We start from the raw sequence: 17822 nt of genomic DNA, 5'->3' as shown, positions 1-17822 counted from the left end.
ATATTATAATTATTATATGTGTGTAATTTAGCAGTATAAACTTTTATTTTAAAATTAAAAAATAAATAAATAAGATGTAGTAGCTGCGGTATGGCAAAATAAATACAAGTATAGATAATATCCAAGCAACTAAGATTAAATGAAAAATAAAGACCACACAAATTTAATGATAAAGGAATATACTCTTTTATTCAAAGAACTGGATGCCATCGTTTTGTTTGGGGGGTTTTTCATTGGAAGACATGGAATTGTGTATTTTATTTGCAGTATAATGTGGGATTTGTATCACTGCACATGCGTTAACCATTTTGTTTGCTAAATTAATCTCTGTTGGTGTCAACAAGCAACAACATTAAAGTCAACGTAGTCACATTTTGTGAGGGAAGCCATGGAATTTCATCAGGTTTGTCGTTTTAATGACCCTACCCACAAGCGGCGCCTAGTCTCTTCTTTTGGAAATTTGTAAAACGAATTTTTTTTAACATCATGTTATGGTTTATGCAGCCAACTGCACAACATGTGTTAGGCATCGTGACCGTTAACTGTTGTAAATGATCGACCAAAGTTGCCTCATTTCACTATCAAACCATACGTAACTAAGGAGAAGCTTCACCGCGTCACGTGATAAACAATGGCGGCCAGGGGTCGAAGTACCCGTATGTTCGGTTCTGAGAATTACGGGTTTCTGTTTGGGGGTACCTGTGTAGGTGACATGGTAGCCCGAGTACTCTGACTGTAAGAGAGCTAGACGGACATTTGGACATAAACACGCTCTCATTACAGTCAGAGACCAACCTATGTCTTTTTTTGGCAATTCCTGACTACCAGACGGTAGGCAACGAGTCCCGCTCTAATACCACAACAATCCTATGTTTGACGTCAAATACCTTTACATCAATCATTTTCGAGTTAAGTGATACAAAAAAATCCACATATTAATCACTAATACACTTACTACAGAAAGAAACCCGACAGCACCCACATTCAGCTACGCTTCGTGACACTCCGTCGCAACAATTGCAAAGCTCGGCGATCTATTTCGAGACGTAGACCACGTGATCGCGCACTGGGCGATTCCGCCTTGTGCAGCAGTTACAGGGGCCGTCTCATATCAAGCGGTTATTATTTTCATAAACAAATCGTCAGTCAAAAAAGAACTTGTAAATCAGCGACAAATATCATTGTCGTACTGTTAACTGCCAATGTGTATCGATGGGTAACTCTCATTAATTGTGGCTACATTCTACGCTGAAAAAAAGTTCTAAACCTTTTTTAAAACTCCCACACACCCTCTCGTTCTGAGTACAGTTTGTGGGCCCTGATCAGAAATCGTGGTAGCGTACTTGAACCTCAAACTGATATAAGCAGTTAATTCCCGACATCGGACCTGCAGTCATTGTGGCCATACATGCATACGGCGAAACTCATCGCCATCGGTCCCTAGGCGTCAGCTTGTCTACTATGACGGAACTCCTGTCTACAACTGATCATTGAGTATTGTGTTACAGAATCGGTCTTTGTTCAGTTGTTGAAAAACAATTAGGCTGTGTGTTCTACGTAGGTTAATTCATTGTCAATAATTATTAACTACCATACATATATGTGATTTTACATTTGCTTGGATAAAACGATCGTTCATATGAAATTAGTTATTAAGCAAACAGAATACTTACAACCAACCCAAAACAAAATTTGAACTATTTTTATTACTTAATTTACTAGTATCCTACCGCTGTTTTTTTCTTCTTATATTTTCTTTTTGCTTTTTAATGAGATATTACACCACAGTTTCACATTTGAGTAATTTCCGCATATTTCTTAGGGAGTGGGTTTCAGCTCAGTCGTTTGAGTGTTCGCGTCGCAGGATCGAACAACCTCGATGGATCCATTCAACCAATTGATTTCTTTGTCGTTCCAACTAATGCACCAGAACTGGTCAGTGGCCTGTGGGAAAGTACATATAAAAGATCCATTGCTAATGTAGCGGGTTTCTTCTCCAATACTCATATCAGAGTTACCAAATGTTTGACATCCAATAGCTAGTGATTAATTAATCAATGTGCTCTAGTGGTGTCGTTGAACAAAACAATTTCAATATTTTTTAGTTTGATCTGAATAGCAAAACAACTATAAGATAAGTTTTAAAGATCGAATGAGCTATGCACCGATTCAATTTTGATTTTGCAGTAACAAGCATTGCCATCCTTCCCCTTAACGCCCTCGGAATACATCTTATGATACCCCATCCCCTCAAGAGCGTTACGTAATTGTTGAGAAAAAAAAAAAAACCACACACACACTCTACTACTGTACTAATGACTAATTCATAAAACATAAAATAATCAAATTAAATTACTACTTACTTTATCTTTCATAAGAGGAGGCAGTACGTAGCACATACTTTTGCCGTATCCTGTCGATAACACCCAAATGTATCCTTCAAATTCAAAATGGAATCAATAATGTGTAATTGTTTTGGTTTAATGACGTAATGAAATCCAAATTCATCCAAAACGGCATTAGCCAACTCTTCCATGTTGTAACTTCGCTTGATATGTAACTGCTGAACAAGGCGGAATCGCCCAGTGCGCGATCACGTGGTCTACGTCTCGAAATAGATCGCCGAGCTTTGCAATTGTTGCGACGGAGTGTCACGACGCGTAGCTGAATGTGGGTGCTGTCGGGTTTCTTTCTGTAGTAAGTGTATTAGTGATTAATATGTGGATTTTTTTGTATCACTTAACTCGAAAATGATTGATGTAAAGGTATTTGACGTCAAACATAGGATTGTTGTGGTATTAGAGCGGGACTCGTTGCCTACCGTTTGGTAGTCAGGAATTGCCAAAAAAAGACATAGGTTGGTCTCTGACTGTAATGAGAGCGTGTTTATGTCCAAATGTCCGTCTAGCTCTCTTACAGTCAGAGTACTCGGGCTAGTGACATGGTTACAATCTGGTTGGTGGAATGTGTGTCACTGTAATCATTTTCTTTTCATGTTTTATGTTTGGGCAAAATGGGTGGGGGGGGGGGTCAATTTAATGGTAATTAAATACAGGACTGTAATTTATTGTAGACTAGTTATTAACAATGTGGTTCCTGAACTGGCCGAAGCGAAGGCTTTAAAATTGTATTCCGTATGCGCCGTTGTCACGGCGTTGATGACTGATCCGTTGATTGCATAATCAATACATTTACCTCAACAACTTTATCTTTTTTCTTCTGTTCAGTTTTTTTACTAGGTTCATTTTTCTTTGCTTTTGGCGGCATTCTGCCACTTTTAAAAATAATTATGTTCAATTTTTTAGAAACTTCTTGACACACGTTGTGTTACGACACAGTCTGTCGAGTTAAGCAGAGTCAGCTGAACCGGTGTTTTCAGTTTCGTACATATTTTCATTGGAGAATTATAGTTTCGTATTTCGATATTAGTAGTAAGAGTTATGTCCCATGAAATTGAATTGACCTTCGTTCCTTATTCAATATCGAATAAGTAACTGGAAATTCTGTTTCAAATTCGCTTTGCGCGTATTACATGTTTAAATTTATCGACTGGTAAGATCTGTCTGAGACCTTGCAATATTGTCAAAAAAAAGAAGTGAAAATTCGGTATTATCATAATTATCAAAAATATTTTACAAATAGGGCCTAAATGAGTTGCAGCAGCAGCAACAACAACGACTATTAGTATTACTGCTACTACTACTATATACGAGTATGCGTTTTCTGCCAATGTTCATCATAGCTACATGCCATAGACGAACGACGTCGTGATGATGCAGGCGGGGAGTTTTGGGGGTCGAACCCCCCCCCCCTGCAAACTTTCCTGCGCACGCCCCTGCGATGGTTACGGCATGGACAACCACCCCGCTGCATTAGATATGTACTAAGAATATGTGAACATTTTTACACATACACTTGCCCGGTCCATGGGGTATCAGTGCATCAAAATATATTGTATAGGCCTATAGGCCCCTATAACATGATTATGCGCTTTCTGACAATTGTCATTACGGCGACAGGCCATAGACGAACGACGTCGCGACGATGGGTTAGACGGCATGGACCACCACCCCGCTGCATTAGATATGTACGTAGAATATGTCTGAACATTTTGACACCTAGCCTTGCCCGGTCCATGAGGGTATACGAGAGCCTTCCCGCGATAGCGAAAGGCTGTTTGGAGGCTGCGTCAAAAGCCTCTAAGCATATCGCTCAGTTATCTGGCCGATTGTTTGCGAACAGTCTTTTGTTACAGCGTGACCATTACTTGGCGGGTTTGAGTGCGTCAAACGTTGCGAAGACCTTTCTTCGTACACGTTCGATACGGGAAAATTTACTTTTCGGTCCCGATTTTAATATTGTCCTAGACAAGGATTTGTCGCGACCAGTCCCGAACACTCGACCCTCAACCTCTGGTAAATGTCGGTCCACGTTTTCGGGGTTCAAGCCTCCTCCTGTGAAAAAGGCTGTTTTTTTACAGTCGGCTCAGATCCCTAGGGTTCCTGACACTAGGAGGCAACCAGGTAACAACCCGTCTTCCGCTAAGCGAGGACGTAAACGTCGTACTGCGTTCCGTTCTCAGTCCACCAAAGGCGTTGCGCCTACGGGTGGTAAGCGGTTGGGGTGAGGGTACGTGAACGATCGGCAGTTGCTTTCGGAGGTAGCCTACTGTTAGCAACCATACCCGTGGGGGGCAGGCTCCGCCATTTCCTTCGAAATTGGTGCAAGCTGCCTGGTCTCGACCCCTGGGTTCTGTCGGTCGTTCGACACGGTTACAAAATACCCTTTTCTTCGAGCCCCCCTCTTACTTCCACTCCGAGAATGCCGCCGTTACCGTCCGCGGATCGGCGCGTTTTAGTCTTGCCCGGTCCATGGGGTATAAGTGCATGTAAATACATTGCATATATACGAGTATGCGCTTTCTGACAATTGTCATTACGGCGACAGGCCATAGACGAACGACGTCGTGACGATGGGTTAGACGGTATGGACCACCACCCTGCTGCATTAGATATGTACTTAGGACATGTCTGAACATTTTGACGCCTAGCCTTGCCCGGTCCATGGGGTATAAGTGCATGTAAATGCATTGCATATATACGAGTAGGCGTTTTTTGCCAATTTTCATTATGGCGACAGGCTATAGACGAACGACGTCGCGACGATGGGTTAGACGCAATGGACTACCACCCCACTTCATTAGATGTGTACTTAGAACGTGTGAACATTTTAACACCTAGCCTTGCCCGGTCCATGGGGTATAAATGACTGTAAATGCATTGCATATACACGAGTATGTGCTTTCTGCCAGTTTTCATTATGACGACAGACCATAGACGAACGACGTGTGGAATTTTGCCACTGTGGATGAAAGCATGAATATATAACAGAAGATTGTATAAAAACAAAAATTGTCTTTCAATTGGCTTTTACATGCAACATTTGACTAAATAATATTTGGCCACCACTACCCTATTATATGACGCACCCATGACTTTAATATACCTACCGATATTATTTTATTCAAGTAAGTTAAATAATAACTTCTTCTTTTTTTTGTACACTGGCTCCCCAAATAGTAATGTAAGCCTAATGCAAAACGGCAGCCAGTCTTAATGTGGGTAGCAGACGTTTCGTCTCCGAACCAGTTCGCCACAAATCAGTTCGACCCCACTACATGCATATGATGAAATAGTGCATATGCGGCAATGTACCTACATAAAAATAACATTGGTCCCAAGTTTGTTTGTCACTTTATTGCTAAAACGATCTTAAACTGTAATACAATATTTGCTGATAAAGTGATGATGATGTTTGGTTTGTGTGAAAAGGGGGGGGGGGGGGGGGGGGGTGTCTTTTTTATGAGGAAGTTCTAATTCACATATAAATAATGATATACTCATTTGTGTTGTACGAAATAGCATTAGGGCCAATCCGTACTAAAAAAAAGTAGTTTTATATCTCGAGATCTCGAGATAGTAAGTCAAGATCTCGAGATAATAAGTCGAGATCTCGAGATAATAAATGGAGATCTCGAAATAATAATTATTATCATAAAGACTTCATAGGTGTATTATACTGTGGCTGGGAAAGGACATCACATCAAATTATTTTTCTCGATCGATCGACTTACTATCTCGATCAACCGACTTTCGAAATCGAGGCTTTCCGTCAAGATAGGCGAATGGGATAACGTTATAGGTTATACTATACCAAATCAAATCCCGTAGGAAACAATGTTAACGTTTGTGGTTAAAAACACTATATGCAATTTATCAACCAAACTATGACATTCATCTAGGTAATCAGCCAACACATAAATATAGGCCACCACATGTACAGGTCATTTTTTCTTTTCTCAAATTGGAGAAAAACTAATCCCCATTCCCTTTGACCAATCAATTTGGTCGGGATGATGTGAGCAGGTTGTATACACTGTACTAAACAGAACAGAACTTTATTTCACTCAGGCCGTTCCACAACGGCATTAGAGGAACATACATAATAAATATAATAAACATGACAAAATGGTTTACAGGAGGATGAAATAATAACATATAGTATTACATAATGTACATGCATTTACCTGTGCATGGTATTAATTGACAGTAACTGTAACAGTAGTAGTACTACTGATAATAATAGTTAATAATAGTTAATAATAATAGTAATAATAGTAATAAAAATAATAATTGTGCTAGCAGTAATAGTAGTCGTAGTATAATAATAATAATAATAATAATAATAATAATAATAACAGTGGTAATGGTAGTATCTGGTTCAGTAATAATAATAATAATATTAATAACAATAATAATTGTAATATAGCTGTGAAACAGTTTTGCTTGTGACATGAGTTATTCAGTTACCAGGGCGTTTAAAAACCTGGCAAATTACATTTATAAATTTCGCCAACTTCTTTAATACACTTATTTTCTTACTGCTCATTAGTTCTTTGAATTTGTAGGTGTTTGGTCTTGTATAATAATAGGGATGTAGAAACATTACTCGGGAATTATGAAAAAATGTACATACAAATAAATAATGGAATTCATCACCGATGTCACTTTCATCACATAAAGTACACAATCTGTCTTCAAATAATATGTTATTCCACCTTCCAGTTTCGACAGGTAAATAGTGATTTGACGTTCTAAATTTTATAATTAATCTCCACAACCTTTCGGAAATGAGTTCTTCTTTAAAAAGTTGATATACTATTATTCCATGTTTGTAAATATTGATCATTTTGTCTAACTTTAATTTGTTGTGAGAGCCAGGTTAACGATAGAAAAGTATGTGATATTCAAACATCGCTCATTCCTAAATGCTCCAAAATAATGTTAATACTAGTGAGCCAATTATAATTTATTCTATTTGTGACATGATCTGTCAACATAAATCTGTATAGAAGGAATGCTAGTTTTGATTGTTTCCCTGAAATAATGCGAGCCCAATAACAAACCATTCTTCTTTGAATATTTAATTCCACGGGTACCTTCCCCAATTCTCCGTATAACATAAATAATGGGGTGGATTGTTTTGTTGGCAAGATGTATCGGAATTTTTTTATTTGAACAGAATCACATATATCGTTTTTTCCATATCCCCAAATTTCGCAACCGTATAACAAGATTGGGAGAACCATTGATTCAAACATTTTAAGTTTACACTCAATCGATAGATTATTGTCTTTGGATTTCGCCAATACAAAATACATAGCTTTAGTTGCTTGTTGTTTTAATCGGGCCTAAGTCGTTTTGAAATTATTTAATTTGCATTTTCAAGAACATATTTTCCAATTTTGAAAGTATATTTATAATCTCTGGTATTTCCATTGAAAATTAAAACTTTAGTTTTTGAGATATTTATCTTTAGTTTCCATTTGTTACAGTACTGATCGAATACGTTTAGTGTATGTTGTGAATCAGCGGCATTGGTAGCTAATTTTGCAGTATCATCTGCGTAAAGTAAACAAAGTAAGTGAATGCCGATGTCGAGCGGGTTTTGTTGGTTTTCATCGATGGGGGAAACTCCTTTACACCCAAGATTTATTAAATATTTTTCTAGGTCATTTAGATATAAGGAAAATAAGACGGGATAAATTTTCACCCTGACGGACACCGTTGTTGCATGGAAATAATGAAGATTTCTGATTGTTTGCATATATTAAAAGGCACCCACTGTTCACCTCTCCAAGTACACCCACTGTTGCAATAGCTAAGGCAACTACATCTGTGTCTGTAGCAGATAGCATGAGCTATGTGTAGCTTTGCTGATATGCATCGAATATGGAGGGGCATTTATGTATATATACTTTGTTACATTTGCTTAATTCGTTCAAATTGTTTTTTTTTTTTTTTTTTTTTTTTTTTTGCTTAACGACACCTTTAGAGCACATTAATGAATTAATAATCGGCTATTGGATGTCAAACAATTGGTAATTCTGACACATATTCTTGAGAGAAAATCTGTCACATTATTCCATAAGCAGCAAAGGGTCTTTTATATGAACTTTATCACAGAAAGGACGGCACATACAAAATATTTTGATATACCAGTCTTGGGGCGCTGGTTACACCATTTAAAGGCATGTGGACATTTTGAAACTGTGCCTGCTCAAACGAGTGGGGTTTTCGCTCGATTGTAATTCGTTCGTTTGAAATGTGTAAATATGTATATTCTTTGCATGTACATGTATGTGTGTACGTGTATCTAGTATTTACATATATATGTATGTATGCATGTGTTTATGGATAAATGGATGTAGGCAAACCCGCTACATTCTCTCCCCGTTAGTAACAAGGGATCTTCTGTATGCACCATCTCATAGACTGGATAGCACATACCACGGTATTTGATATATCACTCGTGACGCACTGGCAGGAACGATAAATAGTCCAATGGGTCCACCGACGGGAATCGATCCTAGACAAACCTCGAATCAGGCGAAGTATTTTCCACTGGGCTACGTCCTGCCTCGGATGGATGGATGGATGGATGACTGTATGTTTGTGTGTCCATGCATGCCTGTATGTGTATCTGGTTATGTAAATGTGTTTGCGTGTGCATATTTAGCTATGTCCCAGTTATGGCGATAAATTAATGTTGACTTTCTCTTAATATTAATAAGTCGTACTTATCTAACAACCCACATGATGATATCCCGCTTCTTCTTTCACAAAAATATATTTTAATCAGTGGTTTATTTGTGTGATATCTCCCTTCTTCATCTCTCTCTCTCTCTCTCTCTCTCTCTCTCTCTCTCTCTCTCTCTCTCTCTCTCTCTCTCTCTCTCTCTTGCTCTCTCTCTCGCTCGCTCTCTAATATATAATATTGATGATATGGAAACACAGAAGTGTAATATCTTTATTATATAATCTTAAAGTTAATACAATGTGTCTTTGTAAACTGCATACACAACTTCAATTCCAGTCGGCCATTACTCGATATTCAAATGGAGTATGAATATTAGTGGTGCCTACGCCCTGACGCATCCTGACACGGCGTCACACACACACACACACACACACACACACACACACACACACACACACACACACACACACACTTCTCCATCCCGCCCGCCCCCATATGAAGGAAGGTTGTTGGGATAGGTATGGGAAGGAATGATGGGATGAGGAAGGAGAGGAATGATGATGCTTAGGAACAGTCCGTGGGCGAGAAGCGTGATGATCTCCATATGTTGAAGTTGTTCACGTAGCCCGGTGGCACAGTGTTCGCTCGATGCGCGGTCGGTGTGTGATCGATCCCCGTCGGTGGGCCCATTGGGCTATTATTCGTTCCAGTCAGTGCACCACAACTGGTATATCAAAGGCCGTGGTATGTACTATCCTGTCTGTGGGATGGTGCTTATAAAAGATCCCTTGCAGCTAATCGGAAAGAGTAGCCCATGAAGTGGCGACAGCGGGTTTTCTCTCTCAATATCTGTGTGGTCCTTAACAATATGTCTGACGCCATATAAACGTAAATAAAATGTGTTGAGTGCGTCGTTAAATAAAACATGTCATTTTGTTATATTGAAGATGTTGTTATTGAACTTCCGAGGTGATCCATAAAGTTCCAAGAGCATTCGTGAGCTTACCATCTTTGGATGGGCCACCTATACGGATGACCACTTACGGTCATTGCTATTATAAAAGTCCAGCAGCACACGAAAAACCACCAATCATTTGACGCGGTTAAGGTTAACGACCACACAAATATTGTGATCTAAGAATAATAATAAGGCGCGCAATAATAAACTTTATTGTTGATAGTTATATTGGTTTGAACATTTTAAATAACAAATAACCCGTTAGTTGCTTCGTTTAGCACTTTAAAAAATAGTGTATGTAATTGTGTACTGTTATAATATTTCAAAGGTGTAAACGAATTGGCCAATATCACTTCAAAAACAAACCTATCAAGCCAAATATTATGTTTATTATAATTAGCATAATATCTTTAAGAGAAGTTATAAATTAAATATTATTCACACTTCATTGGTGTATACCTATTATACACAAACGCACGAGCACACACACACACACACACACACACACACACACACACACACACACACACACACACACACATTATTTTATTTTATCCAACTAAGTATATTTAGAATACATCTTTGGAGTAAAAACAAAAATGTAATTGAATCTGATGGTATGAAATATTTACTGTTTCATTGAATCAATTTTTTTTGTACTCTAAATTGCGGTTGTATTGTTTTCTAGGGTTTTTTTGGTTTTTTGTTGGGTTTTTTGTTCGTTTGTTTGTTTGTTTCTATTGTGTAGATTCCTATATTTGTGACAGAAAAATCAACAAAACAAAAATAAAACGCCACAAACATTTAACACAGAGACAAAAATATTGTCTTGTTATAAAAATGCAGGGCGACACTGATTATTTGTACTATTATCTATTCCCACTAAGTTAATAATATACTTTTATGTAGTATCAGGCACGGCGGAGCAGGAGGGAGGGAGCAGGGGGTCTACTCAATCCCCCCCCCCCCCCCCCCCCCCCCCCAATGTCTACATTTGATATGCGGTGTACACTTGAGGTTGAAACCAGCACAGGGTAAAATATTTTTTTCTTAAATGGACTGCGATTTTCTGCTAAAATGAAGGTTACTAACCAAAATACTCTTCAATTCATAAATACTCTTTTTAAATCATAAATGTCATGTAACATCTTATTTTCTTGCAGGTCAAAGTGTATGGTTCATAGTAGAACTACAACACACTCGTTTACAAGACACACAATTCTGGAACTGAAAATAGAAAGTTTATGAAATTCTACAGATTAACCTGTTAGTGCCTGTTCTGTGGAAATGAGGAGAACCTAGGGTAGACCAAGGCTCTATCTGAACGTGACGCCCCTTAAAGTTCGACAATTCGGATATCAGCTCAATATTGAAATTAGACCCACAAATCTGTTACTAAATATACAATGTTTATCATATGATAAACAAGTGTTCATTGGTGCACATTCAACCCAATAATAACAAACACAGGTTGGCTCGGGGGCTCACGTAACGCCCCATGCATATATAAGGTACACAGTGTAAAATCAATATACCCACAATTCTGAAACTGAACATATACTGATGGAAAGAAATAAGGGAATACATGGAATTGTAGACCAAATGTAATTCGCAACTAGCGTAGTAATGTCTGTATTTCATACCAAGTTGTAATATGGGATTGAATGTCTGTAGTGTTGAATGTGCTGCCGATATGTTCCCAGTCAACTTCTGACAATATGAATTCATGTTTGATGCAGTCATTATTTCTTGTTGCTATCTGTGTGATCCTTTATTTCTTTCCATCAGTATATAATGTTTATGATATGATAAACACGTGTTCAGCAGTGCACACCCAACCCATAAATATCAAACAGAGAGTGGCTAAGGGGCAACTTTCCACTTAACGCCCCATACATATAGGTACACAGTACAAAACCAATCAAACCAAAATTCTGAAAGCAAACATAGAATGTTTATCATAGAATGTTTAGCATACTGTTTACACACTTGTATCAAGCATACACTACATACGCTTATTATATACTATACACATACACTACACACATACATATATACCACGTACAAGTATACACTAAGTATACGAAGTAAACATGTATAGAGTATGCTATACATACATCAAGTAAACACTACGCAAATACGGGACACACTACGTGTATAAGATATACCTGAAATACATATACTACACATTACGCACATGTAATACGTGTATAAAGGTTATACCACACGTATTACGTATTTACTAAGTAGGTCAAGTGTGCACAACTTAAATGAAGGATAACCTATGTACACAGAATGCACTGTATGTACATTAAGTATACACTATGTGCATCAAGTATTCACTACGTACACCAAGTATATACACTACGTACGCAATGTATACCTGAAATACAGCATATTTTTCACTATTAGAGCCGTTTATGATCACTGAAATCAAACATCACTTATATTTTATTGATTAGATAATCCATTTTCGTTCAACCGAAATATTTCTGTCATCCTGGTGTTTCTAATACCACAAAATGCATTTTTCATATTTTAAAAAACGCACGTGCGTCTGAGAAATAACAGTTATGGAGTCGAGTTTTAGTCTACTTTTAACGATATTTCACCGTTATCCAAATGCGTTGCAGGTTGCATAGTACCAAAGAAGAGAGTTCCATGTCAAAGTTCGACGTGCACCGTCAAATATTTACGGAGTAAAAGCAGCTGTGATTGTGATTGGTAGTAATGTGTGACATTAATTATTTGTGCAAATACTTTTATCCATTGACAATAAATAAATACACTTTTATTTGTTATACAGTTGTTATGCAGTATATACCAGAGGTTGAAACTAATGCGCGGTACCCCCCAAAATAGAACTGCAATTTTCAGCAAAAATGACGGTTGCTATTAAAAACATTAATTAAATCTCTTAAATGATACGAGACACACCCCCCCCCCCCCCCCCCCCCCATTTTCTTGCAGGTAGATTAGATGTGAGGTGCCACACTTTTTATTGCTGAACTTCCTGAGTGTGTTGAAACGCTGCTTATAGCGTATACTGTATATCTTTAGTACGTATTAAATATGGCATGTAGCTAATAGTCAGCTCTTGTTTAGCGTATACTGTATATCTTTAGTACGTATTACATACGGCATGTAGCTAATGGTCAGCTCTTGTTTAGCGCATACGGCATGTAGCTAATGGTCAGCTCTTGTTTAGCGTATACTGTATATCTTGAGTACGTGTTACATACGGCATGTAGCTAATGGTCAGCTCTTGTTTAGCGTATACTGTATATCTTGAGTACGTGTTACATACGGCATGTAGCTAATGGTCAGCTCTTGTTTAGCGTATACTGTATATCTTGAGTACGTGTTACATACGGCATGTAGCTAATGGTCAGCTCTTGTTTAGCGTATACTGTATATCTTGAGTACGTGCTACATACGGCATGTAGCTAATGGTCAGCTCTTGTTTAGCGTATACTGTATATCTTGAGTACGTCTTACATATGGCATGTAGCTAATGGTCAGCTCTTGTTTAGCGTATACTGTATATCTTTAGTACGTGTTACATACGGCATGTAGCTAATGTTCAGCTCTTGTTTAGCGTATACTGTATATCTTGAGTACGTATTACATATGGCATGTAGCTAATGTTCAGCTCTTGTTTAGCGTATACTGTATATCTTGAGTACGTATTACATATGGCATGTAGCTAATGGTCAGCTCTTGTTTAGCGTATACTGTATATCTTGAGTACGTATTACATATGGCATGTAGTTAATGGTCAGCTCTTGTTTAGCGTATACTGTATATCTTGAGTACGTGTTACATATGGCATGTAGCTAATGGTCAGCTCTTGTTTAGCGTATACTGTATATCTTGAGTACGTGTTACATATGGCATGTAGCTAATGGTCAGCTCTTGTTTAGCGTATACTGTATATCTTGAGTACGTGTTACATACGGCATGTAGCTAATGTTCAGCTCTTGTTTAGCGTATACTGTATATCTTGAGTACGTATTACATACGGCATGTAGCTAATGTTCAGCTCTTGTTTAGCGTATACTGTATATCTTGAGTACGTATTACATACGGCATGTAGCTAATGTTCAGCTTTTGTTTAGCGTATACTGTATATCTTGAGTACGTGTTACATATGGCATGTAGCTAATGGTCAGCTCTTGTTTAGCGTATACTGTATATCTTGAGTACGTGTTACATACCCCTGCGTGTGCTGTAACCTCACCGTGGTGCAGGGGTGTAACATTCTCTTTGAGAATGGCCAATACAGCACAAATTGAAGTTTGGAGTAAAATTCGGTGTCCGTAAAATTCTGTGATATTTGTATTTGTATTTTTGCACAGTTCTTTACACTGTTTTTTGTTTAAACCTTGAATTTTTATATTGGTGTTGGTCATCACTTTATTTATTTGTTTGCATTACCATAGTTTGACACCCAATAGCCGATGTATTTTTTGTGCTGGGGTGTCGTTAATCATTCATTCATTCATTCATTCATTGTGTTACATACGGCATGTAGCTAATGGTCAGCTCTTGTTTAGCGTATACTGTATATCTTTAGTACGTGTTACATACGGCATGTAGCTAATGGTCAGCTCTTGTTTAGCGTATACTGTATATCTTGAGTACGTGTTACATACGGCATGTAGCTAATGTTCAGCTCTTGTTTAGCGTATACTGTATATCTTGAGTACGTATTACATATGGCATGTAGCTAATGGTCAGCTCTTGTTTAGCGTATACTGTATATCTTGAGTACGTATTACATATGGCATGTAGCTAATGGTCAGCTCTTGTTTAGCGTATACTGTATATCTTGAGTACGTATTACATATGGCATGTAGCTAATGGTCAGCTCTTGTTTAGCGTATACTGTATATCTTGAGTACGTATTACATATGGCATGTAGCTAATGTTCAGCTCTTGTTTAGCGTATACTGTATATCTTGAGTACGTATTACATATGGCATGTAGCTAATGGTCAGCTCTTGTTTAGCGTATACTGTATATCTTGAGTACGTATTACATATGGCATGTAGCTAATGGTCAGCTCTTGTTTAGCGTATACTGTATATCTTGAGTACGTGTTACATATGGCATGTAGCTAATGGTCAGCTCTTGTTTAGCGTATACTGTATATCTTGAGTACGTGTTACATATGGCATGTAGCTAATGGTCAGCTCTTGTTTAGCGTATACTGTATATCTTGAGTACGTATTACATATGGCATGTAGCTAATGGTCAGCTCTTGTTTAGCGTATACTGTATATCTTGAGTACGTGTTACATACGGCATGTAGCTAATGTTCAGCTCTTGTTTAGCGTATACTGTATATCTTGAGTACGTATTACATATGGCATGTAGCTAATGGTCAGCTCTTGTTTAGCGTATACTGTATATCTTGAGTACGTATTACATATGGCATGTAGCTAATGGTCAGCTCTTGTTTAGCGTATACTGTATATCTTGAGTACGTATTACATATGGCATGTAGCTAATGGTCAGCTCTTGTTTAGCGTATACTGTATATCTTGAGTACGTATTACATATGGCATGTAGCTAATGGTCAGCTCTTGTTTAGCGTATACTGTATATCTTGAGTACGTGTTACATATGGCATGTAGCTAATGTTCAGCTCTTGTTTAGCGTATACTGTATATCTTGAGTACGTGTTACATATGGCATGTAGCTAATGGTCAGCTCTTGTTTAGCGTATACTGTATATCTTGAGTACGTGTTACATACGGCATGTAGCTAATGTTCAGCTCTTGTTTAGCGTATACTGTATATCTTGAGTACGTATTACATACGGCATGTAGCTAATGTTCAGCTCTTGTTTAGCGTATACTGTATATCTTGAGTACGTATTACATACGGCATGTAGCTAATGTTCAGCTTTTGTTTAGCGTATATTGTATATCTTGAGTACGTGTTACATATGGCATGTAGCTAATGGTCAGCTCTTGTTTAGCGTATACTGTATATCTTGAGTACGTGTTACATACCCCTGCGTGTGCTGTAACCTCACCGTGGTGCAGGGGTGTAACATTCTCTTTGAGAATGGCCAATACAGCACAAATTGAAGTTTGGAGTAAAATTCGGTGTCCGTAAAATTCTGTGATATTTGTATTTGTATTTTTGCACAGTTCTTTACACTGTTTTTTGTTTAAACCTTGAATTTTTATATTGGTGTTGGTCATCACTTTATTTATTTGTTTGCATTACCATAGTTTGACACCCAATAGCCGATGTATTTTTTGTGCTGGGGTGTCGTTAAACATTCATTCATTCATTCATTCATTGTGTTACATACGGCATGTAGCTAATGGTCAGCTCTTGTTTAGCGTATACTGTATATCTTTAGTACGTGTTACATACGGCATGTAGCTAATGGTCAGCTCTTGTTTAGCGTATACTGTATATCTTGAGTACGTGTTACATATGGCATGTAGCTAATGGTCAGCTCTTGTTTAGCGTATACTGTATATCTTGAGTACGTGTTACATATGGCATGTAGCTAATGGTCAGCTCTTGTTTAGCGTATACTGTATATCTTGAGTACGTATTACATATGGCATGTAGCTAATGTTCAGCTCTTGTTTAGCGTATACTGTATATCTTGAGTACGTATTACATATGGCATGTAGCTAATGGTCAGCTCTTGTTTAGCGTATACTGTATATCTTGAGTACGTATTACATATGGCATGTAGCTAATGGTCAGCTCTTGTTTAGCGTATACTGTATATCTTGAGTACGTGTTACATATGGCATGTAGCTAATGGTCAGCTCTTGTTTAGCGTATACTGTATATCTTGAGTACGTGTTACATATGGCATGTAGCTAATGGTCAGCTCTTGTTTAGCGTATACTGTATATCTTGAGTACGTGTTACATACGGCATGTAGCTAATGGTCAGCTCTTGTTTAGCGTATACTGTATATCTTGAGTACGTGTTACATACGGCATGTAGCTAATGTTCAGCTCTTGTTTAGCGTATACTGTATATCTTGAGTACGTATTACATACGGCATGTAGCTAATGTTCAGCTTTTGTTTAGCGTATACTGTATATCTTGAGTACGTGTTACATATGGCATGTAGCTAATGGTCAGCTCTTGTTTAGCGTATACTGTATATCTTGAGTACGTGTTACAGACGGCATGTAGCTAATGGTCAGCTCTTGTTTAGCGTATACTGTATATCTTGAGTACGTGTTACATACGGCATGTAGCTAATGTTCAGCTCTTGTTTAGCGTATACTGTATATCTTGAGTACGTATTACATATGGCATGTAGCTAATGGTCAGCTCTTGTTTAGCGTATACTGTATATCTTGAGTACGTATTACATATGGCATGTAGCTAATGTTCAGCTCTTGTTTAGCGTATACTGTATATTGACAGTCTATAATGTACGTTAGTAGTTTGTACTTGACATACGTTGTGTATATATGACGTGTTTAGTGTGCATTTGATATACTATAATTAATTTCAATACATGATGTGCATTTGATATATATGCAGTGTCTACATAATTTATGCTGCGTATGCTTTGTCTAAAACATATTTTCGACTCTGCCTTGTGCAGAGATACACTTTTGATCACGTAATACGGTTTTGTTAAATCATTTAGTGTGTCTACAATTTATTTACGTACAGTCGAATGTAACAATGAAATAGAGGATGAGAACCAAACAAGGGAGACAGAAAAATACAAGTGAGAGTCAGAAGAGTCAGAAAAGGAAGAGAG

General features: G+C 37.8%; 1 protein-coding gene across 1 annotated transcript in view; it reads right to left on the bottom strand.

Annotated features, from left to right (window-relative positions):
- The window catches only part of LOC121387817 (zinc finger CCCH domain-containing protein 15-like), a 31689-nt gene extending 28362 nt beyond the window's left edge, over positions 1 to 3327 (bottom strand). The window contains exon 1 of the mRNA XM_041519034.1: positions 3196 to 3327. Coding sequence (XP_041374968.1) covers positions 3196 to 3267 — 72 coding nt within the window. The 5' untranslated portion in view covers positions 3268 to 3327. The remainder of the gene's footprint in view (positions 1 to 3195) is intronic.
- Positions 3328 to 17822: the final 14495 nt, after the last annotated feature.

Source organism: Gigantopelta aegis, chromosome 13, assembly GCF_016097555.1.
Source record: "Gigantopelta aegis isolate Gae_Host chromosome 13, Gae_host_genome, whole genome shotgun sequence".
In the NCBI taxonomy this organism is placed as follows: Eukaryota; Metazoa; Mollusca; class Gastropoda; order Neomphalida; family Peltospiridae; genus Gigantopelta; species Gigantopelta aegis.
Note: the sequence above shows the minus strand (reverse complement) of the source record. Positions and strands in the feature narration are given on the sequence as shown.